Here is a 26,754-nt window from a genome sequence, read left to right on the forward strand (position 1 = left end):
TTTCCGGTAATTTATTTCAAAATTTATAAATAAAACGTTATTCAGGTTTAGATGAATGTATATGTAACGAAAGACATAAAATCAGAAGGAACTACTTTATTAAAATTTTGATAATGATTAACATTTGACAGCCTTGGATTCCGATGCTGCTGAATTTGGGGGTTAACTTTTCAAGGACAGGGTAGACCTTACGTTCATATTACCATGGTGACGAGTTTTTGATATAAATTCTGAGTTGAAATTTCTGAATAAGAAACAAACTACAAAAGAAAATTATACAATATATTGCAAATCTTGTAAATATTCAGAAATGTCCATGAAATAAATAAAATTTAGATTCAAGAATTCCCAGCATTCAATTTTCAAAACATTTGCACTTCCGCTCAACGTGATCTGCCATGTGAATTCGGGTTATTGCCAGAAAGAAGAACATGCCGAAATCAAAGCGAAATAAGAAAAGTCGGTGTAAACTTATGTATCTACTGGAATGTTATTTAAAGTTTTGTTTCATTTATATCATTAAGTGAAAGAAGAAAAGCAACTTAGAAATATAGATGGATCGTGCATCTAATATAGTGGCTACAAATTGTAGTACAATCGTTCATCATAACGAATTTCTTTATTACAGTAATAATTAACAATATATATTTTGTCCATACGCTATAAAAAAAAAGCACATCAGAAATTTTACAGCTATACATTATTGCTAATTGTACCTATATTTCTTTATGGCACTTGCTAATTGTAACAAAGTCGAATAAACTGCCCCATGTCCTACAATGTAAGACAGCACGCTATTTTTGTTTTAGTGTAATATCTTACTACCCAAATAACGGGCTTGTATAGCGTGTTCCTATGTCGGTTGACATCGGAACGAGTAATCAAAGTGTTATGAATATCTCACACTTGGTAGCCCATATCAACGTTCTTTCACAAACTGATATGTAATTAATATACTCTGCTGTTTTATACTGGTGCAATCAAAATCTGACACTTGAAAATGAACGCATTTTCATGTTCCATTGACATACATTAGAATTTTTTTAAAATGCAACGGTAGTCGAGGTATGCAGAAGTATGTTCAACTAGTTTCATGTGGTGGATATGTTTCTTGACTGAAACAAAACGTTTCTTACAATTCCAATAGGCATACTATATTTTTATTCGTTTCGTTGAAGAATAATATTTCAACTTAACCTGATTTCAGACTTCCCTGCTTTTATTACTTTTCAGTCATCTGAAATGTATTCCAATGAAACTTGAATAGAGGTCCATTTGTTTTGTGAGAATTTGAATTTATTAGAGAAAAGACATCGGGTAATTAAAGTCTGACTAAAACATTATGACTTGTAGAAAAACTTAATTATTTTACTTTCCTGTTGTAAGATATTCCTGAAAATGTGACTATTATTATGATGTTAGTCGACATCAAAACATGCTACACGCTACACAGTGCCGTTAGTTAGGCAGTAAGACCCTGATGCCCAAAACAAATATCAATTGCAAGTCTCACATGTCAGACTAAAACTGCCCCTACAGCAATGCAATTTTAGCTTCTTAAACATAACCAAAAATAATACACAGAATCCAAAGTCTTTCAAAGCATTTTTGAAACAACCTCAAGAATGTCCAAGAGACCATATGCAAAATGTTTTTCACAAAAATCATCTTCATAGTATAGTCTTCACCATGGTCAACTCTACAACTCTGAAGTTAGGAGGGGAATTTTTTCCCACATCCTTCAAAAGACAAATAAGCAATTATCTGAATGGAGGAGAGATTTGTAATGAAAACTGATATGGCATAAAGAAGACTTTCAGACTTGTTCCTCATTTAAGGTTTAAGTTTTTTTCACTATTTATTTAAGAACCACTTTTAGCACAAGACTTTTTTGCTTTGTATCTTCTCTCCCTATATAAAATTAGGGGTCATGTTCTTACAGTGTCACACTCTGAAATATGCTAAATTCAACTCAGATTGGTTGTTATTATTCCATTAATGCCATCCAGAAGAAAGAATAATTATGAAATTATGACCAGTATGTCAAAACATCTCAAACAGCACCACAGTACCATTGACACTCATTTTAAAGATGAAAAGACCATCAGATTGATGTTTTTTATTGATAATGGATCTGATTATAGGATTGTGATAAAGATTGATATGTAGTGCATATTTTTTCACACTTAACACAGAGGAAGAGGAAAATATTTGGAGGAAATGTTATCTAGTTCTTATAACTCATTTCTTATAAGTTGATTAAGTATGTCTTCAGTCATTGCCATCTTCTGATTTAAATTTTGTAAGGAAAGTCTAAAAATATGTATGTTGTAATGTTTGTATGAAGGTTTCAGAATCAGTAGAGTGACCAGTCATGGAAACATGCCATGGTACATGCTGTTGGAACAAGATACCAGAGTAAATGGCACCTCTGACATGTGTTAGAGTCTTGGAAAAGTACCATGGTACATGTTGCTGGGACAAAATACCATTGAACTGCCAATAGTACCATTTCTATTATTATTCAATTTTGCTTAATCCTTTCAGCTTGGAAACATTTCATGGCCGAATTTTGTTAATCAAAATTTAGAATGAGTCACTCCCTTATATAAGTTAAGTTATTTCAGTGCCTGTCTGCTTTCAAAAGCTATTTTTATAGTTATATATCAAAAGGTATTGTATCAGTTATGAAATGATCTGAACCCGCTATTATGATGCAGTCATATCCTTTTTGTCAAACTTTTTGTAGTTTCCCTCACCCAGACTCGGAAGAAAGGATTGGAACTCAAACAGAAGGTTATAGAGGAGGTAATGTAATGAATTTATTTTTTGTCTATTAGCTAAAGGCTACAGTATTTATTTTGGATCCAATCTTGAACCATGTATTAGTTAAGTGGCAATGAAAACATAGCATTCTGATCAACAGCCCGCACCTGACTTGAATTTAATATAAATTTCTTTGTTGTCATAGAAACAGGATGAGTACCCTGCATGAACTGAAGTAGTTATGGGTTCTCACTGTTCCAGATTTGTAAAGCATTCCATATAATGGGAGGTTGGAAAAAAATGAGCTCCGATGATAGGAATAAGTAACCAGGTGCAGGTGAATATTAGATTATTAAAATTAGACTTACACACACACACACACATTTGTTTCACTGGGGTTTTTCCTAAGTCCTTTCCAAACTAAATATTGTCTATCAATTTATAACCAAACAAAATAGAATTTGTATGATTTTCAGCAATATCTTGTAATACATCTGAGTAAACTTTTAAAATAAATGATTCGGAAGTAGCTGCTCTGATACAAATAGGTTTTTCTTCTGAAAAATGTATTTTTAATTCCTCGTGCTTTATATAATAAAAAATGCTATTAGGTATTTCAGATTTTAAAGGTTATACGAAGCTTAAAAAGTATACAATAATAAACAATACAATAGAATATGTTTAATCGTCATGTTATTTTAAATTACTTTATTTGGTAAATCACCATCCTACACATACTTAATACAATTTGTAGTGACTTTATCGGCTTTTCATGTTTTGGTTGATATCTTTGTACTAAATAACTTGGTTATTTTTCTGATCACATTTAATTTCATATTGTTACAACTCTGTTGTCTTGACTGGAGTAACAAAGAATTTATAAAATGAAAATTTACGAGGAACTATTATGAATTAAATCCAAAACAGATCCTTTGTCCTTGTAATTCTGTTGGATGTTCATTTCTAAAGATTTTGTTTTCCGTTCATTTATATTGTTTAAATGTGGCACAGCTGTAAATAATCGGCTATACTTGGTATCGGCATAATCGGCAAAAAGTGACATTGGTAAAATGGTTTAAGGTGCCTGCCTCTACAGATCACTCAGTCCATGTGGCCTCTGCTCAACCATGGTAGGGATGTGAGAAAACTTGCCAGTAGCTTCCTGTGGGTCACTGATTCTTTCTACATCACATATACTGGTCACCAAGCTTAAATTAATAAACCCTACAAAACCAAATTTTTACATTTTACAACAAAAAAAAAAATTAAGAAAATATTCAATTGTATTCAATAATAGACTAAAATTATGACAAGATAGTTGGTTTTTTTTATATCCTTTACAAACAAGAGGTCATGGGGAAACTCGCTATACATCTTTGTATTTTTATGTTCAGACTATTTATTAACTCACAGATTCCAGTTTGTAAATTGTATTTTTACATTTTTTAAATTTTTATCTTGAAACTTTCATTTATCACTTCTGTCCTAGGATGGGCAAAAATAGTTGACTTAGAAGATACAAATAAAAAAAACATAGTTTGAAGCACTTGCAAACTATTTGTCTGTCTTTATTTCTTAAATACACGAGGTGTTTGGAATGGCAGCCCGCAGCATATGTTTGCACATAAAATTATCTGAGCAGTTGATAATAGAAAGTGTTGAAAAGTTGAAAATATCATTGACTACTTTTAGAAGAGTAGTTTCAGTACTCTGGCATGGGCAACATGCAGATTGTACATTGATAAAAAGACTCTTTGAATTCAGATGCAATACAAGCTGGGATAGAACAACCTTTTCTAAAAGTTTTGATATGAATGGGAGATTAGAAACTAGGCTGTAGTTCTTTAAATCATTATGGTCTAGTGTTGGTTTCTTCAGCAGAGGCTGTACAATGGCAGTTTTGAAAAATGATGTGAATTCCCCGGATGAGAGATAGCTATTAATAACATCAGTTAGTGAAGGCAATACTGGATCTAAGCACTCAAGCAGCAGTGATTTGGAATTGGATCAAGTTCATATGACTTTGGTGCACTCTTAATCACTATTGTACATACGAAATCCATAGAGACAGGTTCAAATGCTGCTAATGGTTGCCGTTGAAATTTTGTATCCCAACTGTATGAAATTGTGGTGTCAAGCTTATCTCTAATGGTTTGTACTTTGTGACGGAAGAAATTTGCAAACAGGTCTGGAAGGTCGACTAGAGAGAAGGTAGTTGGAAGTGGTGTACATTTGTTCCTTGACATTAGCTTGCGGGCGCTTTTCAGCTGGAACTTTCCATTATCTTAGTAGTGTAGTGGGCTGATTTGGACTATGTATGTGATGTTCTTCTTAGCAGCTTCATAGATTGCTTATGAATAGTGAGTCTGGTGGTAAGCCAAAGCCTCTCAGCTTTACAGCAGTCTCTTTTAGCAGTGTGAAGCTGGTCCCTAAAACTGCTGTACCATGGATAACACTTTTGAATTGATATTCTGTACTTGGTAGCTGGGGCATGTTTGTTGAGCAGTGAATGCAAGCAGTTATTGAGTTGTTCTGCTGTAGGAGGTAGGCAAGTTGTTAGGTTCACTTGGGTGTCATGCATTAGTTTGGTTCTGTTTGTCATACAGAGGTTTCTCTTAGTAGCAAATTAAGGTAGAGGGTTACGTCAAGATGGCATATAATGCAGAATTGATCTGATGCAAGTTCATGGCATACCAGGGAGGAACGTAGAATATTAACAACAGGTCTATGAAGAATCCAGTCTAAAATGTAACCATGTTTATGGGTGGGTTGGTTAACTGCCTGTTTGAGGTTGAAAACATAAATGGAATCTAGGGGTTTTGATGTGTTTGGGTTTCTGGGACACATAGTGAAAGTTGAAATCTCCAAGATTACTCAAGTTGCCACCTATTGAATTTTAATACTCAAGAGATTTGGAAATTGCTCCAAAAAGAGATTCAGTCAGCTTTGTTTTTTTTCTACTAGGAGGAGGGAGGTATAGGCAGAAAAAATGGATTGACCTTTTGTTCCATTGTAAGTGTGGTTTGGACTAGTTCAAACGATGTGTGGTAGAAATTGAAAGTTGTGGTGTGGTTAAGACATTTGATCATGGATTTCTTTGACGACAGCATTTCCACCTCCATGAGATTGGTGGGGAAACGACTTGATGGAGTAACTGATGGGTGTTAGATCTGCACACTTGGGCTCATCATCTGATGTTTTTAGCCATGTTTCTGTCCGGGAAAAGACATCTATATTCTTACTTTTGATCAAATTAACTAATTATTGTGTGGATTAAAAAATGTCTTAATTTCAGTTTTATTGAATTATCAGCACAAAATATGCAAATATGATTTGTTTTCTTGAGCTCTTTACCTCCTGTGTTTGGTTCGTATCACATACTTGCTGACAAAAGTCCAGATATAATAATTCAAGATTTGAGATGGACGTTTTTATTTGTGTTATTTTTGAGAGATGAGTGGAATAGGAGATTGGATTAAACTTTAGAATCTGTTGTTTTGCTTAATAATTCAGTTTCAGATTGGTAAGTACGCTATAAAGATTTCTGTACTTACGTTTTAATTTTTTTTTGGTCTAAATTTCATTTCAGATCAGAGAATGTATCGATAGCTATGCAAGGATATTTTTGTTTTCTGTGCAGAATATGCGCAACACGTACCTAAAGGATGTTCGATGTGAATGGAAACACAGTCGGTAAGTGCTTTTACAGAGTGAGTTTTATTATTTTACTAGTGTATTGTGTCAAGAGTGGAATTAGTACTGGAAGTGCTTTGAGCAGAATCAGAATCAGGAATCGCTGTACCGAATGGGGACTGAAGATGTCCTATGTGTGCAAGTGCACAATGTCTATGAATTTAAGCACAGTTGGTGAGTACCTTTACAGAAAGGAAGCTGCAGTTGCATTTGCACTATGTCTACAAGTACACTATTTGAGTAAGTGCTTTTGCAGAAAGGAGCTAAATTTGTACTGCTTTAATCCAGGACTTCTGTCTGCGTGAGTTCATGTCTTGGGTTCAGCCAATGTGGGTATGTGAGAAAGCTTGCCTTAGCTTCTCGTGGGTCGGTTTTTCTTTCCACGGTTTTCCCCGGTTCTTCCTCCACCATTAATACTGGCCACCATGTATAGCCTATCTTGTTCTGAAAAATGGCATTAAATCCCACAACAACAACTTTAATCCAGGAACTGACTGTTCATTACGTGCTGATGGTATTTTGACTTGCTGTAGATCCAAGAGTATGCAGACTATCAGACGTCAACTACATATAAGGTTAAACAGAGTTTATGCATGGGTAAAAGAAAAAGGCTCAAAATATTTAAATACAAATCAAACTGTATGCTCTTCGTTTATTTACATAATATTTAAATACAAAATCAAACTGTGCACTTTTGTTGAATACATAATATTCATGGCGACCCAGAGCTCTATCTTGAAGGTTGTCTTCATTCATGTTGTGTAGGAGACACTTTTCTGTCTTCATTCCTGTTGGAGGGGAGACTAACTTTTCTGTCTTAATTCCTATTGTGGAGACTCGCTTTTCTGTCTTCATTCCTATTGGGGAGGGGACTAACTTTTCTGTCTTCATTCCTATTGTGACAGAGACTAACTTTTCTGTCTTCATTCTTATTGTGACAGAGACTAACTTTTCTGTCTTCATTCCTATTGGGGAGGAGACTAACTTTTCTGTCTTCATTCCTGTTGGGGAGGAGACTCACTTTTCTGTCTTAATTCTGACTTTTTGCAACCATAAGATGACTTTCCTTCAACATATTAGATACCTCAGGGACAACTGTCAAATAGCCCTGGATGTCATATGAGTTGTAGCAAACACAGCTTGGAGAGCAGATTGGATGGTCTTGCTCCATTTCTACAGGTCATTATTAATGGACTCATTTGGATACATTTGGAACTTCCCCATCAGAGGCCTTTATGTTAAGAATGAATGATCAATTTACCTCAGACTAACAGAACTGATTCTTTAATTTGCTTTGAAACTACCATCCATTCAGTCTAACTGAGCATATGAAATAGTGTTATGGCCCAAACGCCAAACAGTGTATACCCAAAAAACTATAATTTATTCCACACTTTGACATCTGAAACAGTAAATTTCTGTATTCCAAGAATCACCACTATGGTTAAGCCATATAAAAATGTATGTGTGGTTCTGATTCCATGACACCCACATTTTTTACCCTATAGTTGGGGTGGTTGGGGGGGGAGTGATTCAAAAAACTGAAAAGAAATGAGGAAGTTACCAAAAATTAACAAAGGGGTGAAGTTAAACTCAGGATGCAAATGATTATTATTTTCTAGTTTATGCTTTATTTAAATCTGTCTGGACAACAACAAAAACTGTACCAATTTATGTACCAGTTTTTTTTTCAAAGTAACAACAGGGTGCCCATGCCAGTCTGAAATTCTGGAAAAGGTCTAAAATTTAAAATTGCTTTTTTCAAGATTTTAAAAATGTCTTAAAAATTTAAAAAATTACTTAAAGTCTTGAACAAATCTTACATTTTGTTATTACAACTTAGTCGGAAACTGATAATGTGACTGCTCATTTGTTTTTGGGAGAAGTTTTATTATACAGATTTTACTGCAGAAAGTCCAGCCACATTCAGAAAGTTTGAACCAAGTTGAAACCTTTCACAAAAAAACAAATTAAATCATTTTTTTATGGCCCCCTTTCCACATTGAAATTGTTGCAGTCTTAAATCTGACAATCTGTAATTATTCCTGATATTACATAAATATGGTCTTGGAAAAGTACTCAGTAACTGTTGACTGCCTTGTCACTCTGTACTGTTGACTGCTGACTGCCTTGTCACTCTGTACTGTTGACTGCTGACTGCCTTGTCAAAGTGCTATAAAGGGTAATCAGGTTGAGCATTCAGATTTGCCAATCAGTCACTGAAATTGCACAGTGATTAAGCTATTGCTTGCAATTTTTAATATCAAGCAACTTTTAGCATATTATAATCCCCCCCCCCAAAAAAAAAAATGATAATTGTATTTTTGTATACCGTCACCAATGTTGTTTTGGGGGATTATAGTGTTGTGCTGATTTGTACATGTGTTTCATACATTTGCTTGTGGACACATTATCCATTAAGCACTTAGTATTTTACACCATATGTCACCTAATCTTATAAAAATTAGTATGTGGATGTATGTCAGAGAGCTGTTGCTGTTGTAGGGTTTAATACCATTTTTCAGCACACGATAGGCTATATATGGTGGCCAGTATTATTGGTGGAGGAAGAACCCGGGAAAACCCCGGAAAGAACCACCGACCCACGAGAAGCTACTGGCAAACTTTCACACATACCCACATTGTCCAAATCCAAAACTCAAACCCACACAGAGGTGAGATGGCAGTGATCCATAATGGAGAGCGCTTTAGGCCACTCACTCTGCTGTACTAAAAGTTGTTCAGCATGACCTCATTTTCACGCCTAAATGACTTGCGTATTTTCACCTGTCAATTTGTTATACTCGCAATATCTTGAACTTAAATTCACCTTTTCTCATTCAAATTCATAAGTAAATAAATTCAAATGAGAGAATAACGTAGCCAGTTTCAAGTAGGTGTGACCTAATTTCCATGTCTAATTGACTTCTATATTTTTAAATACACTTGCTACACCTGTACATTATTTTACACACAGATGAAACTTAGTTTGTGCATGCATATAAAAACTATATCCCTGTGACCAAATTTTCATGCTGGAATTACATTTTCAGCCATTTATTGCACACATTCTCTGTACAGAGATGCCTGGTAATTGTCTTTCATCCTTTGACCTTTAAAATAAAAATACAGACTTGTGGAATTGAAGCACAAATAACAGAAATATGACATTTTTTTAGGTAAAGTCTTGGATACTGGCTTGCCCGTGTTTGATTTGGATCTGGATTTCATATTAGATTTAGTGGAATTTTATCAACGAACCAGACTAACATGAATGGAGTATCTTGGGTCCTTTAAACTGCATGTATTTTGGGGCATTTAGTCTTGTGAGCTTGAGTTTTTTAAATTGACTGAAGATCACTAGATATGTATTTATCTGCAAAAATTAAGTATAATGTTTCAGTCCATTGAAGAAGCAAATCATTTCTAAATTTGGACCTTCAACAATGCCGAATCTCTGTGAATAACTAACTGAAACAATTGACTGAATGAAAACAACTTAGACTTGCTGAACTTAAGGGTAGATTATCCACCATTTTGAACACAAAAATCATGGACTTGAGACCATCTCAGTGGGAGTGGAAACTGTAAATTATTTGGGAAATCTTTGACATTCTTGATGAATAAGCACAGAAACATCTGCCGATGAGAAAAAACTTGTTTTCCAACAATTTCTGAACGCCCAGCTTTATACAGAAATTAAGAATGCCAATTATAATCTATCAGTAAATGGAGCATGTAAGCCAAATACACCATAAGGTTCTGATTGTCGAAAACCAAGGCAACTGAGAGGGCAACTAATATCCAACATCAGTGGCTAGTACAGGTTTTGTTGAGAACATGCCTACATATGTAATTATGTGCCACATAAATTATATATGCTTGCATTCTCACTCTTGATTTGAACGTTCCCAGGCTTTTCCATAGAGTTTTGGGTATTTGTGATGTCACATATTTTGTGATGCAAAGCGTCTGCATGATCAAGCTCCTATTTTTTTCTTCATATAAATGGCATAAAACAAGCGACATGTCAGGTCAGAAGGGACAAAAGTTTTAATAGTTCAGTAAAATGAAAGAAAATACTCAGATTATTGGGGAAATGTAAGGAAGGGCAACAACCTCGTCTATGGACATTACGTGTTGATTTGAGAATGAAAAATTATTGCTGTTGTCCCAGCTCACATGATTTTTTAATATTTTTAATAATTACATAATTTGAAAGATATCAAGAAGCCATTCAGATCAGTAGTGTTTGGGTTGCTGTTCGTGAAACTACTAGAGATAAGGTTCAGGCAAACTTTATAAAGTTTTGAGTTGAACTCAATGTTACTTCATTAGTCTTGAATTACACTACTTGACTTTTGAATGCATGTTTTCCAGATTGACAACAGCAGTAAATGATATTTTGTTAAACCTTATTGAAAACTTTTCCAACTTACAGAAAAAAATTGACTTCCTGAGGTCTTTTTAGGGTTGGCCGGTCAGAGTAACCTCTTGATCTCACAGACAATTGACTTCCTGAGGTCTTATTAGGGTTGGCAGGTCTGAGTAACCTCTTGATCTCAGACAGTTGACTTCCTGAGGTCTTATTAGGGTTGGCAGGTCTGAGTAACCTCTTGATCTCACAGACAGTTGACTTCCTGAGGTCTTATTAGGGTTGGCAGGGCTGAGTAACCTCTTGATCTCACAGACAATTGATCCCTGATGGGTCTGATTTATTGTTAAGTCCACATTAGTCGGAAGTGAGACAGTTTTTTCTGCCTGTAGCATCAACAGTGTTGTTAAGTTTTAGTTCAAGTTTTTCATTAGCATGTGTTTTATAAACCTCTAGATTTTCATCGTAAATGGCATGAATCATTATGAAGTTAAGGCAATTCATTGTTCAAAACACTTGGCGATTCCTTTGACCTTGGGGTCAAGGTCATATTAATAGAGTTATGATTTTAGTTCAAAGTTTTATTTGTTCATATCTAATATTTCATGTTTACTTTGGTTGAATTATTTTGAAGCTAAGACAAATCATTGTGCAACATACAAATTTGGTCATGTTTTCCACAGTTTTTTGACCTTGTGGTTGGTTGAAATGTATTCCTTAACCTTGTCATGGCTTTGACATGTAGGCCTTGTCTTTGTCTTGGGTTTGACATGTAGGTCTTATTCTTGCCATTGATTTGTCATGTTAGTACTTGTGGGTTTGACATGTAAACCTTGTCCAGGGATGTCATGGGTTTGACATTCAGGCATTGGTCTCGTAATGGGTTTGATATATAAGCTTTGTCTTTGTCTTGGGTTTGAAATCTTGCCTTTGTCCTTTATATGGGTTTGACAATTAGGTCTTATCTTTTTCATGGGTTTGACATGTAGGTCTTAGCCTTGTCATGGGTTTTACATGTGGACATTGTACTTGTCATGGGTTTTATATGTAGGCCTTATCCTTGTCATGGGTTTTACATGTGGACATTGGGGGGCCCCGAGTGGTCTAACGCGCTGTCCGTTACGGATCACTGCCATCTCACCTCTGTCTGTGTGCGTTTGGGTCTCAGATTCAGCCAATGTGGGTATGTGAGAAAGCTTGCCAGTAGCTTCTCGTGGGTCGGTGGTTCTTTCCGGAGTTTTCTCGGATTCTTCCTCCACCATTAATACTGGCCGCCATGTATAGCCTATCATGTGCTGAAAATGGTGTTAAACCCTACAACAACAACAACATATCCACGTCTTGGCCTTGTTATGGGTTTGACACATAGGTGTAAGCTTTTCCTGTAATAATATAAGTCACATCTAGCAGAGGGCAAACATTCCAATATTGACCTTCTAAATACAGCTTTGGTCAAGTAGGAAAAAGTTTGCTTGAATAAAAATTCTTCTTGTCCAACATTGGGTTATAATTGTTCAGGCTTGTTAGGCCAGGGAATTGTTGGCAAGTAGCAGGGTTCATTACATCAACTATGTGCTCTTGATTGGTGCCTGGAGTAAACATAATAAAACATTTCTAACAGCCAGGGAAATTGTCTCATGAGCTGTTTTCTTATCAGTAAGCCAGCTGGGAATGTGCTTGATTCAGTCAGTGGATAATAAACAATAACAATCTTGCGTCTTTACTTTCTGGAGTCATTTGTATCTTCCCTGCTTGTTAGAAGTAAAATGCCAAAAATGAAAAATGAGGGACACTTGCACATTCATGCAGCCTAAGATGAACACTATGGTAGTATGGGTTTTCTAGATTTATAATCAATCTCTTCTGCAAATCCTTTTCTCCATCTTGTCTATAGGTGGTCATCTTCATGATTAGCCAATTAGAATTCAGTTTACTGTGTGCTTTCAAACCTGAGGAACATTGTAGAAAATCTTTTGTTGATTCAATCTGTATATCAGACATTGTTTCACATCATTGTGATTCTATTGGCGAATTACAGGTGTGGAAAAGTTTATGTATCTAGATAGAGTTTAAACAGAATGTATGTCTTAAGTTTTGGAGGGAAGTTGTTGCTTGGATTTTTCATAACTTGGTTTTACTTAAAAGAAATCTTGATGATAGAGTTGAGACATAAGTTTTCTGTCAAGTTAGTACCTATCCCATAATATTATTGTGCAATACTTTCTATGCATGAAAATTTTGTTTCATAGTTATGATGCTAATTGTCAAAATATATTGATAGCAGATGGTCGAAATCATGTTTTTAAAAAATACTTTTCAGATTTTTCTTTGGGAAGAATAAAGTGATGTCCCTGGCATTAGGGAGAACAGCACAGGATGAATATCGGGATAATTTACACAAAATTAGTAGTCATCTAAGAGGTCAGACTGGAATACTCTTCACAAATAAGACAAAGAAAGAAGTTATAGAGTAAGTAATAACGAATATTTTCATTCCATGTTGAATAGAGCTAAGTAACTTACGAGAAAGTTAATACTGGGGACAAATTATTTCACAGATGGCATGACTCCATTGTCAGTTTGCAATGGGATAACTCGTAAACCTAACCTAGCTGTAAGGGCAAGTGAATTAATGATATGACTCATGTGTTGCTAGCACTGAGGACATTTTCTAACCCGATTTGAATAGGATATGGAATGTGGTTTTACATTGTCAGTGTCTTGACTGATTTGATAACAAGCAGCCATAGATTTTACTGGGTCTTGTTGGAGCCAAAATTCAGCCTTATTCCCCATGTGAAAAGCTGTTAATTTGTTCCAGTTTGATTGCACAAAAATTCCCACTTTAATATTTAAAAAATTCTGAATGCATTTTGCATAGAAAATTACTACAAATTTAGCATTGGATATAAAGTGTCAAATTGACTTTGGCTGTAAAATTATTTTAATGTTCAAGAATTTTCATTGCAATTACTTTAAAATTCTGAATGTGTGAAGAAGGAAAAACATTTCCAAATTTGACCGTTTTAATGTACATGTAAAAATTTGCAATTCTATGGACAAGACCACAATTTTGAACATCGTAAAAAAAAGTTCTGATGAAATAAATCCTTACATATCGATCAGACATTAATACTTGTGATGGGATAACCATCTTACACTCTCAAGTCCTCATTTCAGATCTGGTTTTAATAAAACCTGTTATCACTCTTGATGCCTCATTTCTCATTAATCAGACTTGTTATGTATGCTTATATCATTAAGATTTTAGACAAGTTTGATAACAGGCAAGAGCTGAGCATACTGTTGAAGTTTTCTTACATCTGATTGGTTGTTTTCATTCTGGAAGATATATGATCCTATGTCATCAAGATCATGGATGGCTTTCTTAGTAAGCAAGATCCAGACATATTAATGAAGCAGTCTTGCATCTAATTGGCTGAACATTTTACCATTTCTAATCTATTCCGTTTTTGTTTTTAAAAATCTTGGACAAGTTAAATAACGTGAGAGGTGATGTACCTGATTGTCAGTAAAGATGTCAGAATTTTAGAAAAAGCCACCCCCGTACATGTCTATCCTAATGATCAGTTACCCAGGTAACCAATCAAGGAGAAATTATATTACATGTGAACCTGAACTGCTTTGTATTAAGTTCATACTTATCATTCTCCTGAGAGACATAAGAGTAATTATTACTAATATGGGTGGCAAAAAAGCGCAATGTGAACTTATGACGTTGATAAATACTGGAGAGAACCTTGATGTATATTAATCAGATAGTGATATGTATGCATATTAATGAGATCATGATATGTATGTGTATTAATGAGATGCTGGTATTTATGTATATGAATGATATAATGGTATGTATGTATATTAATGAGATCGTGATATGCATGTATATTAATGATATAATGGTATGTATGTATATTGAGATCATGATATGTATGTATATTAATGAGATGCTGGTATTTGTGTATATGAATGATAAAATGGTATGTATGTATATTAATGAGATCGTGATATGTATGTATATTAATGATATAATGGTATGTATGTATATTGAGATCATGATATGTATGTATATTAATGAGATGCTGGTATATATGTATATTAATGATATAATGGTATGTATGTATATTAATGAGATAGCAATATGTATTTGTATTAATGAGATAGCAGTATGTATTCATATTAATGAGATTGTATATGCTGTGTGTTTATATATATAATGAGATAGGGATATGTATGTATATTAATGAGGTGATGTCGGATCTGACCGACGGAGTTCATTGCTACTACAGCATGACCCAACTGTGATCAGTCTTGACGTGTCGGCTTATATCATCTAGTTCTAGTTTATTGCTACTACAACATCCATGTATCTGACCCAACTGTGATCAGTCTTGACGTGTCGGCTTATATCATCTAGTTCTAGTTTATTGCTACTGCAATATCCATGTATCTCACCCAACTGTGATCAGTCTTGACGTGTCGGCTTATATCATCTAGTTCTAGTTTATTGCTACTACAACATCCATGTATCTGACCCAACTGTGACCAGTCTTGACGTGTCGGCTTATATCATCTAGTTCTAGTTTATTGCTACTACAACATCCATGTATCTGACCCAACTGTGATCAGTCTTGACATGTCGGCTTATATCATCTAGTTCTAGTTTATTGCTACTACAACATCCATGTACCATGTATCTGACCCAACTGTAATCAGTCTTGACGTGTCGGCTTATATCATCTAGTTCTAGTTTATTGCTACTACGACATCCATGTATCTGACCCAACTGTGATCAGTCTTGACGTGTCTGCTTATATCATCTAGTTCTAGTTTATTGCTACTACAACATCCATGTATCTGACCCAACTGTGATCAGTCTTGACGTGTCGGCTTATATCATCTAGTTCTAGTTTATTGCTACTGCAACATCCATGTATCTGACCCAACTGTGATCAGTCTTGACGTGTCGGCTTATATCATCTAGTTCTAGTTTATTGCTACTACAACATCCATGTATCTGACCCAACTGTAATCAGTCTTGACGTGTCGGCTTATATCATCTAGTTCTAGTTTATTGCTACTACAACATCCATGTATCTGACCCAACTGTGATCAGTCTTGACGTGTCGGCTTATATCATCTAGTTCTAGTTTATTGCTACTACAACATCCATGTATCTGACCCAACTGTGATCAGTCTTGACATGTCGGCTTATATCATCTAGTTCTAGTTTATTGCTACTACAACATCCATGTACCATGTATCTGACCCAACTGTAATCAGTCTTGACGTGTCGGCTTATATCATCTAGTTCTAGTTTATTGCTACTACAACATCCATGTATCTCACCCAACTGTGATCAGTCTTGACGTGTCGGCTTATATCATCTAGTTCTAGTTTATTGCTACTACAACATCCATGTATCTCACCCAACTGTGATCAGTCTTGACGTGTCGGCTTATATCATCTAGTTCTAGTTCATTACTACTACAACATCCATGTATCTGACCCAACTGTAATCAGTCTTGACGTGTCGGCTTATATCATCTAGTTCTAGTTTATTGCTACTACAACATCCATGTATCTGACCCAACTGTGATCAGTCTTGACGTGTCGGCTTATATCATCTGGTTCTAGTTTATTACTACTACAACATCCATGTATCTGACCCAACTGTGATCAGTCTTAACGTATGGGCTTATATCATCTAGTTCTTAGATGTTTTTGAATTGCGTGAGATCCATGTACAGGGTTTTCAATAAAGCGTTCCCTTGGATTATGACACATGGAATTTAAAAATAACCCATTTTTGACGCACATAAATTTTTACTTGTGCGTCTTTTTTGACACACTTAGATCTGTGCTGAAACATCAATCTTAATTAAACTTGATTTACTTCCAGCACAGTTTCTTACTAAGAGTACTCTGTCCATAACAAATTTACTGTAGACGGCTCTGATTGACATCTGCTTTGACAGTAGTTTAGACCTTGACGGCCAATAATATCACACCAATGGAAAATATAAATGAACTGGGAGGAGCTAACAGTTCACTGAAGTCAGGCTTAGATTCAACTGACATAGGTTGGATTGTTTTAGAATATGTTTTGAAGTTTATGATAGAAGAAGAGGAAATGATTATGACATGAACGAAATGCCTTTTGATCAAATATCAGCATTATGTTTGGACATCAAAAATTATAATCAACTGGTTAGAACTGGAGCATATCATTATGGTGGCTCGCGAAGCTGGTTGTCAACAGAAGTGGACCAACTTTAATTGTTTTACTGGGAATTTGCGTCGTTTAGCGGGATGTTTAAAAGTTCTAAATCATTTATGACTTCACAGGATTCATTTCTGATAAAATATTGGCATTTGTTTGATTGCATTTTCAGTTATAATCAGTTAGACAGAAATGGGGCTATATGGCTCCTCACGAAGCTAGTTTTCAGTGTCGGATTGCATTTTATTGGCGATTAATTGAATGCTTAAATCAGCAAAACGTTTAAAACCTGAAACATTTTAATTAATGGATCATTCAGAAAAAATTGAATGGGCATAACAACTCTGTGCATACTTCTGAACTTTAAACTCACAATGGCGAAAAATATATTTTCTTTTTTGGCTGTCTCAGAAATGACTGTCATTGCTGAATTTTCTGACCCTGAGACTCCTAAGAAACAGAAAGAGAGTGTCAGCTGTGATGAGAAGAAGAAAAGTCAATCTCCGCATAATTTGTTAGAAAATTTAAGGACAGTGGAAAAGGGAACTGATAATTCTGTGATGTACATCCTTGGTATTTGAATAATATATAACCTTCATAGTTGTATGGGTATATTTTTAAAAAAGTATAAAATAGTTCTGTCTGTTTCATATACAAAATATACACACAGTAACAAATAGTTAGAAAGAGATACACTTTTACAAAAATGAAATTGTACATTTCTTGCAAAATACATTATTCAGCACGAGTCGAGAAATCTTAAACATCATTTGTTTCCATCAATAATGAAGAATCACAGTTATGGGCTCATGATTGTTCCAAAATAATTGACTCTCTCCAGATATTAGTTTTGACTCTTGAAATTTTCATTTTGAATTCTCAGATTTGGGGGTCAAGGGTCAACTGACCCTTTAGTTTGGAAATCTATTGAGAACCCTGATGTATATTTAAAGATGAAATCTTGCATTGCAGCCATGGTGGCTCATTATTAAACATGTCAAAAACATAATGAAGAATCACAGTTACGGGCTCATGATTGTTCCAAAATAATTGACTTATTTATGACTTAAAGGATGCAGTTTTGAATCCTTCCATAGGAGAGTGATTTTTTGAAAAGGGGCAGATGTATAAATATATATAATGATAGTTTGTCTTATTGCTTTTGTTCACAGGTATTTTAAAAACTTTCGGAAGCAGGACTATGCCCGTTCAGGAAACACTGCCACACAGACAGTCGTCCTTGAGGAGGGTTTAATCCCACAGTTCTCTCACTCCATGGAGCCCCAGCTTCGGCAGCTGGGTCTACCTACAGCACTTAAAAAAGGTAGCTTTTATTAATTACACTGTTAAACATGAAATTTTTTTTTTTAAACTGGATAAACTTCGAAAATGTTGTATTCGTAATATTTTGCATTCAATGTTGAAGTCATTGTGCATAAAGGAAAAGATTCAGCACAAATATTTAGGTTCTGACTTAAACATAGTGTGCTTTTTGACAAGTACCCTTGTTGTATATTGAGTAGTACATTTTCATATGATTTCTTAGTTATTTATGTGGGATTACTTTGCTTTGTGACTTTGTACCATGTATCTGAAACAAATATTCATATGCTTAAAAGTCTTGTATCTTTGAATGTCCTGCCTCTCTTAAAGCAACTGACGATAAAGCAAAAGCACGCTTATGGTTAGAAAATGCGTTGATCATGCATGTTACCACTTATGAAGCTATGTCTGTTCCAATTTTGATCAAACTTGGAATATAAGTTTATATTATCAGGAACCTGGTCAATTCTAGTAATGAGTGAGAACTGTGGATATTAATGAGGTGATTTTACATTTAAATGGTTGAACTTGTTACTAATCTGGAGATTGAAATTTTTCTTCTTCTGATTTTGATCAAACTTAAATCCTTAAAATATTTGGTCAAATAGAGTTGTGAGAAACTCATGCATCTTAGTGATGTTTTCATCTGATTAGTTGATCTTGTCAAAACATCAGTGACAACATTTCAGATCATTTTTATCAGACTTGGGGAAATAGGCTTATAACATCAGCATGTGTTTTGTGTGTATTATTGGCAAGATCTGTGCATATTAATGATCCGGTTGTACGAGATTAGAGTTTCATACCTCTTGAAAGAGCATTTCTGACCTGATTTTAATCAAACTTGGTAAGTATTCTCGTATCATCAGGATGTTGCATCATTCTTATTATTCATATTTATGGTGATCTTGGTTCAAATTTGATGTGGGTATTTTACTTCTCAAAAGACAATGTTTTGGTTTTTTGTTAGGACTTTGATCAAACTTGGAAATCAGGCCTGTGGTGGAATTCACACACATTAATGTGACCCTTCATTTAATTGGGTGATGTTGTTAACAATGTAGCAACTATGCTTTCCGACAGATTTTGTTAGACTGGTTGAATGGTCTTTCATTAGCAAGATGTTTGATGAGTTTTATGAGCAAGATCTACGCATATTGTTTGTCGGCATATATTGAGAAGTTGATATCTTTTCATTTTAGGTGTGATAGCACTTACAAAAGAGTACACCGTGTGTGAACAAGGCAGTGTTTTAACTCCAGAAATGGCTAGGATATTGGTAAGGAGTTACAAGTTCCTATTCAAAATTTTGGTTATTGAGTTATATAGAAGTGTAACAAAATAGAAATAATTAGCTATATTTACTCCCTCATTATAGTGCAGTCCATTGGAGTCGTGGAGTATATCACTTTATTGTGAGACCATCTTATAGTGAGGCACATTATGCGTGTAATTTTACTACCAGTTAATTAGATGGGATCCATGACAATAATTTGAAAGTGATGAAAAGGATGTGTAGACATACCCTCCCACCTGCCGGGCTCATCTAATCACACTCACCCACAACCTTCTTGATCCCCAGCGGGTGGTGGGGGGTATGCCTCCACATCCTTTATTCATTTTCTAACAATTAATATTTAATTGGAAGTGAAGGTGACCTCTGTGGGATACTAATCTGACAGATCCCCAAATCATAGGGAGCTCAGTGAATACCTATGGAAGTGCATCAGCATTTCTATGCAACTCCACAACTAAATGATTAGAAAAGATGTGAACTCTAACAAAAAAGAGAAAACTGGACATTCTTGTTTCAAAACACCAACAAGCTTAACATTTGCTACTACCATAGTGTCTGTACACTTTGACCTATCTGAGCACAATAAGAACAATATTCTTTGTCAGGTAATATAAATCTTACAAAGCTGTCTAGAAGCAACATTAATCATAAAACTTGTACAATGTCAGGCATTATCCAGTATATGCAGAACATCCAAGTTGGAACTGCTAATACTGCACCTTGAAAGGCCATTTTGAAATCAAATTAAAAAGACCATTTTCAAATCAAATTAAAAAGGCCATCTTGAAATCAAATTAAAAAGGGCATTTTGAATGAAATGAGTGTGAAATGTAAAGTAACATCAAATGATGGCTTTCTTTAACACAGCCTGCACCCAAAACCCCAGTATGGAGAACCATTTTCAGATATGGAAATGCTCTGTGTGCTCCATGAGAAGAACAGTGGTAAACTTGGTGCTTGTTATAAGAACAGACCCAGGGCAAAAGACTTTGCTGTGTCTATGATAACATCTTGAGGGGAGAAGTTTTGGAGTCTAAATTCCAGTAAATTAATTTCCATTTTTGCTTAAGAAAGTGTAGATGCTACCTTAATCGGAACAAGAAATAATGCAATACAAAATGTATCACTTTGAATTAATAATTTTGTTGTCGGTTATTTCTTTTGTTTTTTTCTATGGATTAAAATGCATACATCTTATCAAATCCAGGCAAGAGAGAAATTTTGGTACAGTGTATCAGTGAAAATGTAGGTGGGACTAGTAAATTTTCTGAAACCACTTGCCCTGGACAAGTCTGTGGAAATATATATTTGTTAACCATGTCTTTCCATCCAGTTGTCACATCTATGTCACGTTGGACATTTTGGCCTCTCTTTTTTTCAGTGGTGGTGGGGCATCGTGATAGGGCATATGAATTCCACGAATGCATTTTATTGTTTAAAAACCATTTTAATTTGTTACATTTTTTCCATGTCTTCCAGAAATTATTTGGTCATAAAATGGCAGAGTTCCATGTGACAGTGGAGGCTATGTGGTCAAATGATGGAACATGGGAAGAATTCCATGACAAGGAAGAAAAGATCACGCCATCTAAAGTAAAAGTGAAAGGTAAATGTTACTCTTGATGACACAATGTTATTTTTATTTAAACAAGTATGTGTCAGTTCCATGTGTCAAGCTGTATAGTTTTTATGTAAACTTGCATGTTTCAGCTTCCCATGTCAAGCCGAATACTTTTAACCTGAGCTTGCATGTCAGCTCCATTTTTTAAGCAGTGTCATATTTACATAAGCATGCACATCTCATTTCCATGCCTCAAGCTTTTAATACGCAGTCACATAGCTGCCAACCCTCATGAATTTTGTGTGAATTTCACGACTTTTTCAGCGATTCACGGATTCTCCAATCCTCTGTTATTTTAAATCTTTAATAAAATAACCATTTTCCCGTTAAGTGCTAGTCGTGATATTCGCAGTTGCCGAAACAGTCCGGTACTGCTGGACACGATATTAGTAGATCTACAACCGATTAGTACAGTTGGCCCGGTAGCAAGCATTTTAGCCTATTTTAATCTATGTGTATATGAGTAGTTTTACAAATGCTTTTGAGAGAAACTGGGGCCCAACCGGAATTTTGCTCCATGTATGCGTCACCAACACTGATTTGAGTTACCGTTCAGCATCACATGTAAGATCTTGAAAATGTCTTCACCACCAAGGAAAAAGAAATGTATTACTCAAAAAGTGAATTTTAATTTGTAATATATAAAAAATTTGCCTGCATTCTGCTATTAAACATTGATATTCATCATGCTTTTTGCACTTAGTGTGCCCATCGCAGAGATGATGTGAGGAAGCACGTCAGTTGCAGAAAACATGTAGAAGTTGAGAAAATTAAGAATTCGCAGATTTCAGCTCTGGAATATATTTTAAACCATTGGCGGAAGACCTGCAGGCTACCAACGCTGAAGCATTATTTGTGAGTTTTCGAACACAATCTACCTTTATCAGCTGGAGACCATGCTAAACATTTGTTCTGACAAATGTTCCCGGACTCGAAAATCGCTTCCAAATTTTCCTGTGGAAGAACCAAAAATGCTGCAGCTCCTGTGCATTCCTCACAGCAACAGTGACAGCGAAAGAGTATTTTCTTTAGTGAGGAAAAATAAGACAGACTTTAGGGTCTCCTTAGCTGCAGAAAATTTGTCAGCAATTTTAGTCACCAAGATCAACCAGCAGGCAAGAAGTCGGAACTGTTTAGAAAACAAATTTACGATCAAGCAGTTGAGGAAGTTCAAGTCTGCCACGGTATCATGTCTTGATAAATAAATATTTTTGCATATATGTAGTGTTTTAGTTTTATTTTGCGAACTTGATATAGTGTAGTATTGACGGTCAGAGTGGTCAGAGTGGATGGAGTTATTGTCACGGTATTTTTCACGAATTCATGTCCAAATTCACAACTTTTATCCCTATTTTCACTAATTGTGAGCCTGGAAGGTTGGCAGCTATGCAGTCAATACCATGGATTTAATTCATAGTCAGTACCATGGATTTAATTCATAGTCAATACCATGGATTTAATTCATAGTCAATACCATGGATTTAATTCATAGCCAGTACCATGGATTTAATTCACAGTCAATACCATGGATTTAATACACAGTCACTACCATGGATTTAATACACAGTCAATACCATGGATTTAATTCATAGTCAGTACCATGGATTTAATACACAGTCAATACCATGGATTTAATACACAGTCAATACCATGGATTTAATTTATAGTCAGTACCATGGATTTAATTCATAGTCAGTACCATGGATTTAATACACAGTCAATACCACGGATTTAATTCATAGTCAGTACCATGGATTTAATACACAGTCAATACCACAGATTTAATTCATAGTCAGTACCATGGATTTAATACACAGTCAATACCATGGATTTAATACACAGTCAATACCATGGATTTAATTCATAGTCAATACCATGGATTTAATTCATAGTCAGTACCATGGATTTAATACACAGTCAATACCACGGATTTAATTCATAGTCAGTACCATGGATTTAATACACAGTCAGTACTATGGATTTAATTCATAGTCAATACCATGGATTTAATACACAGTCAGTACTATGGATTTAATGTACAGTCAATACTATGATTTAATTTGTAGTCAGTACCATGGATTTAATTCATAGTCCATGGGTTTAATGTACAGTCAATACCATGGATTTAATTCATAGTCAGTACCATGGATTTAATACATAGTCCATGGATTTAATGTACAGTCAATACCATGGATTTAATTCATAGTCAATACCATGGATTTAATACACAGTCAGTACTATGGATTTAATGTACAGTCAATACTATGATTTAATTTGTAGTCAGTACCATGGATTTAATTCATAGTCCATGGATTTAATGTACAGTCAATACCATGGATTTAATTCATAGTCCATGGGTTTAATGTACAGTCAATACCATGGATTTAATACACTGTCAATACCATGATTTAATTCATAGTCAGTGCTACAGATTTAATTCACAGTCAGTGCTACAGATTGAATCACAGTCAAACAGATTTAATTCACAGTTGATACTCAGACTTCAGTTCTACAAGGGATTTAATCCTTTTTTGATACACTGATTTAATTCACTGTCAGTACTATGGATTTAATTCACAGTCTGTACTATACAATTAATACAAAGTCAGTACCATGGATTTAATACACGGTAAATAGTAGAGATTTATTTCACAGTTGATACTCTGGCTTTAATTCACAGTTGTTACTTAGACTTAGTTATACTCTGGATTAATTCACAGTCAATGCCTACACAGTCAATACCATGAATTTAATACACAGTCAATGCTATGCAATTAATACACAGTCAGTGCTATGCAATTAATATACAGTCAGTACTATGCAATTAATATACAATCAGTACTAGAGATTTAATTCACAGTTGATACTCTGGATTTAATTCACAGTCATTTATGTGGCTGTAATTCATGGCCTTACTAGGATTTAAATATTGACTGGTTATTTGCTTCAGAAGTGAAAATGTGATTTTGCAAAATCAATTTTAAAACTCCACAGCTAAAAGTAATTTCTGTAATAACAGAAATCACCATTATTCACCATATCATGATCCTTGATATAATGTTATGCTTTTTGTATATCATCTGTTTGTTACATTTTTCTATGAAGTGTTTCTTGTTTTGCAAGGTATCCAACGTGTGTTATATAAAGCACTAACCATGGCATATTGCTATCCTTGAAGAAGTTAAAATCTGGAGAATGTGATAAACAAACCTATCGTTACTTAGATGTTGGCATAATGGTGTTGGAGAAGAGGTTACAAAACTGGATGTGATAAATACACAAACCTTGGTTCAGCCATTATAATAATGCTGTCCTTAAGATGGTTACAAACTGGAAGATGTGATAAACACAAATCTTTGCTGAGATGTTGGATAATTTTGTCTTTTGATGTGGTAAAAAAACTGAAGAAGGCAATAAAATCTAAATCTTGCATGATTTAAGACTACTGTACTTTTGTACTTGTTGTAAATATTGATCGCAAGCAGGTCAGCTAAAGTTATGGTGCTCTAAGTGTTCCAGTATTAGAGTTTACTATTCATATTTTCAGCCAAGGCAAGAGAGGACAAGAGTTTAATAGAGTCTGCAGAGATTGAAATGTCAGATGAAGAGGAGGAGGAGGAGGATGAAGAGGAGTATAGTGAAGAGGCAGATGATGACTGTAGCTAGTGATAAAGTCACATTTCATGTACATATTGTAAATAAAATCTTAATCACATTCAACTGCATTCATGGTTTTGTTTCATCATAATAGCAGAAATAGCATTTGTCTTGCCAGCATTAGGGTTGTTGTCTGGCTTGTATTATAGCATTTGTCTTGCCAGCATTAGGGTTGTTGTCTGGCTCGCATTATAGCATTTGTCTGGCCAGCATTATAGCATTTGTCTGAACTGTATAAGGGCAGTTGTCTGGTCTGCATTAGGACAGTTGTCTGGCCTGCAATAGGCCATTTGTCTGGTCTGCATGAGGGCAGCCTGCATTAGGGCAGTTGTCTGGCCTGCATTAGGTCAGTTGTCTGGCCAGCATTATGGCAACTGTGGCCTGCAGAAAGGCTTTTGTCCAGCCTGCTTTAAGCCTTTTGTTTAGTCAGTGTGAAGGGTTTGGATTGGTCTGCTTTATGGCCTTTGTCTGGCCTGCATTTGGACCAACTTACAATAGAGCTTTTGACTGGCCTAAGGTATGGCTTTTACCTGGCCTGCATTAGGGCTTTGGACTGGCATGTTGTGGGAATTTTGTCTCATCCTGCATTTGGGCTTTTGACTGGCCCATTTTGGCACTTTTGTGTGGCCTGAATCATGATTTTTGTCTGGCCTGCATTAGGCCATTGACTTGCCTGCATATGGGCTTTGACTGGCCTGCATATGGGGTTTGACTGGCCTGCATTAGGCCATTAACTTGCCTGCATATGGGCTTTGACTGGCGTGCATTGTGGTTTTTTAATTAAAGTTTGTTGATTAGCATATATTATAGTGTTTACAACCAAAATAATGACATTCTGAAAATTCCTTTTCTATTTATTAATTTGTAATACATACCAGATGGGCCATCTGTTATACATGTCACCTTGTGCCTACCCATCTGTTACACACATGCATTCTCCTGTCTCTCCATTTGTTATACATATATTCTCTTGTCTCCATTTGTTATACATATATTCTCCCAGTCTGTTATACAGTTATCCCCGTCTCCACTTGTGAAACATTTATCCTCCTGTCTGTCCATCTGCTGTACATATATTCTACTGCCTTGTTTATGTTATGTGAGTTAGGCGAGTGACATCTGGCCTTGTTTCAGTTGTGTCTTATTACAACAAGTCCTACCCAAATTGGATTGGAGATAGTGTTAACATTACAAATAAAAAATAAATAGCTCAAATAAGTAATGAATGCTTTGTGCACAGTGTATTGTCTCACCTGCATCAGTACATGGGAAGATGTATATTTCACTTTGTGGTGACAGCTGCTTTGTACACATTAAAAGCTTTTATTCACTTTTTGTTTTTGCAAGTACCAGGTAAGACTGAGAAATACACTACAGATAATGCAATACATGCTGGCAAGATTTCTTTCTTTGCCATAACTCATCTTATCTAGACCAGGGTACTTTTGGTATAGGTGTATTTTTAAATCAACATGTCTGCAATCATCATGGTAAAAAACATGATGGTCTTTAAAGCATTTTTATCAGTATTAATGTGATAGTTGTGGTATCGGTAAAAACTTAATCAAAATAATTGCTTAGGCAATTATAGCATTATGGATACTTAATCCAAATAAATATTTAGGCAAGTTTAGCATTATAAAAACTTAATCCAAATAAATAATTAGGCAAATTTAGCATTATACAAACTTAATCCAAATAAATATTTAGGCAAATTTAGCATTATAAAACCTTACACCAAATAATTATTTAGGCAAATTTAGCGTTATAAAAACTTAATC

At 35.0% G+C, this 26,754-nt stretch overlaps 1 protein-coding gene across 1 annotated transcript; it reads left to right on the plus strand.

The window, feature by feature from the left end:
• The first annotated feature begins 372 nt into the window (after positions 1 to 372).
• LOC149787120 (mRNA turnover protein 4 homolog) lies at positions 373 to 25,036 on the plus strand. Its single transcript, XM_089977633.1, has 8 exons — positions 373 to 459; positions 2,750 to 2,808; positions 6,356 to 6,459; positions 13,155 to 13,304; positions 18,248 to 18,399; positions 19,601 to 19,677; positions 21,175 to 21,301; positions 24,864 to 25,036. Exons 1-8 carry the CDS (start codon positions 432 to 434, stop codon positions 24,980 to 24,982), a joined length of 816 nt encoding a protein of 271 aa, XP_089833759.1. The 5' UTR covers positions 373 to 431; the 3' UTR covers positions 24,983 to 25,036.
• The last annotated feature ends 1,718 nt before the right edge of the window (positions 25,037 to 26,754 follow it).

This window comes from Sinohyriopsis cumingii, chromosome 12 (genome assembly GCF_028554795.1).
Source record: "Sinohyriopsis cumingii isolate HCF-2022 chromosome 12, ASM2855479v2, whole genome shotgun sequence".
NCBI lineage: Eukaryota > Metazoa > Mollusca > Bivalvia > Unionida > Unionidae > Sinohyriopsis > Sinohyriopsis cumingii.

What these genes read in the sequence shown, in the direction of transcription:
- LOC149787120 (XM_089977633.1), top strand. Translation starts at nt 432, where the DNA reads ATGCCGAAATCAAAGCGAAATAAGAAAA. An exon ending in ACCTACAGCACTTAAAAAAG is followed by an intron (nt 18,400 to 19,600) that starts GTAGCTTTTATT and finishes TTTTCATTTTAG; the next exon opens with GTGTGATAGCACTTACAAAA. An exon ending in CAGAAATGGCTAGGATATTG is followed by an intron (nt 19,678 to 21,174) that starts GTAAGGAGTTAC and finishes CATGTCTTCCAG; the next exon opens with AAATTATTTGGTCATAAAAT.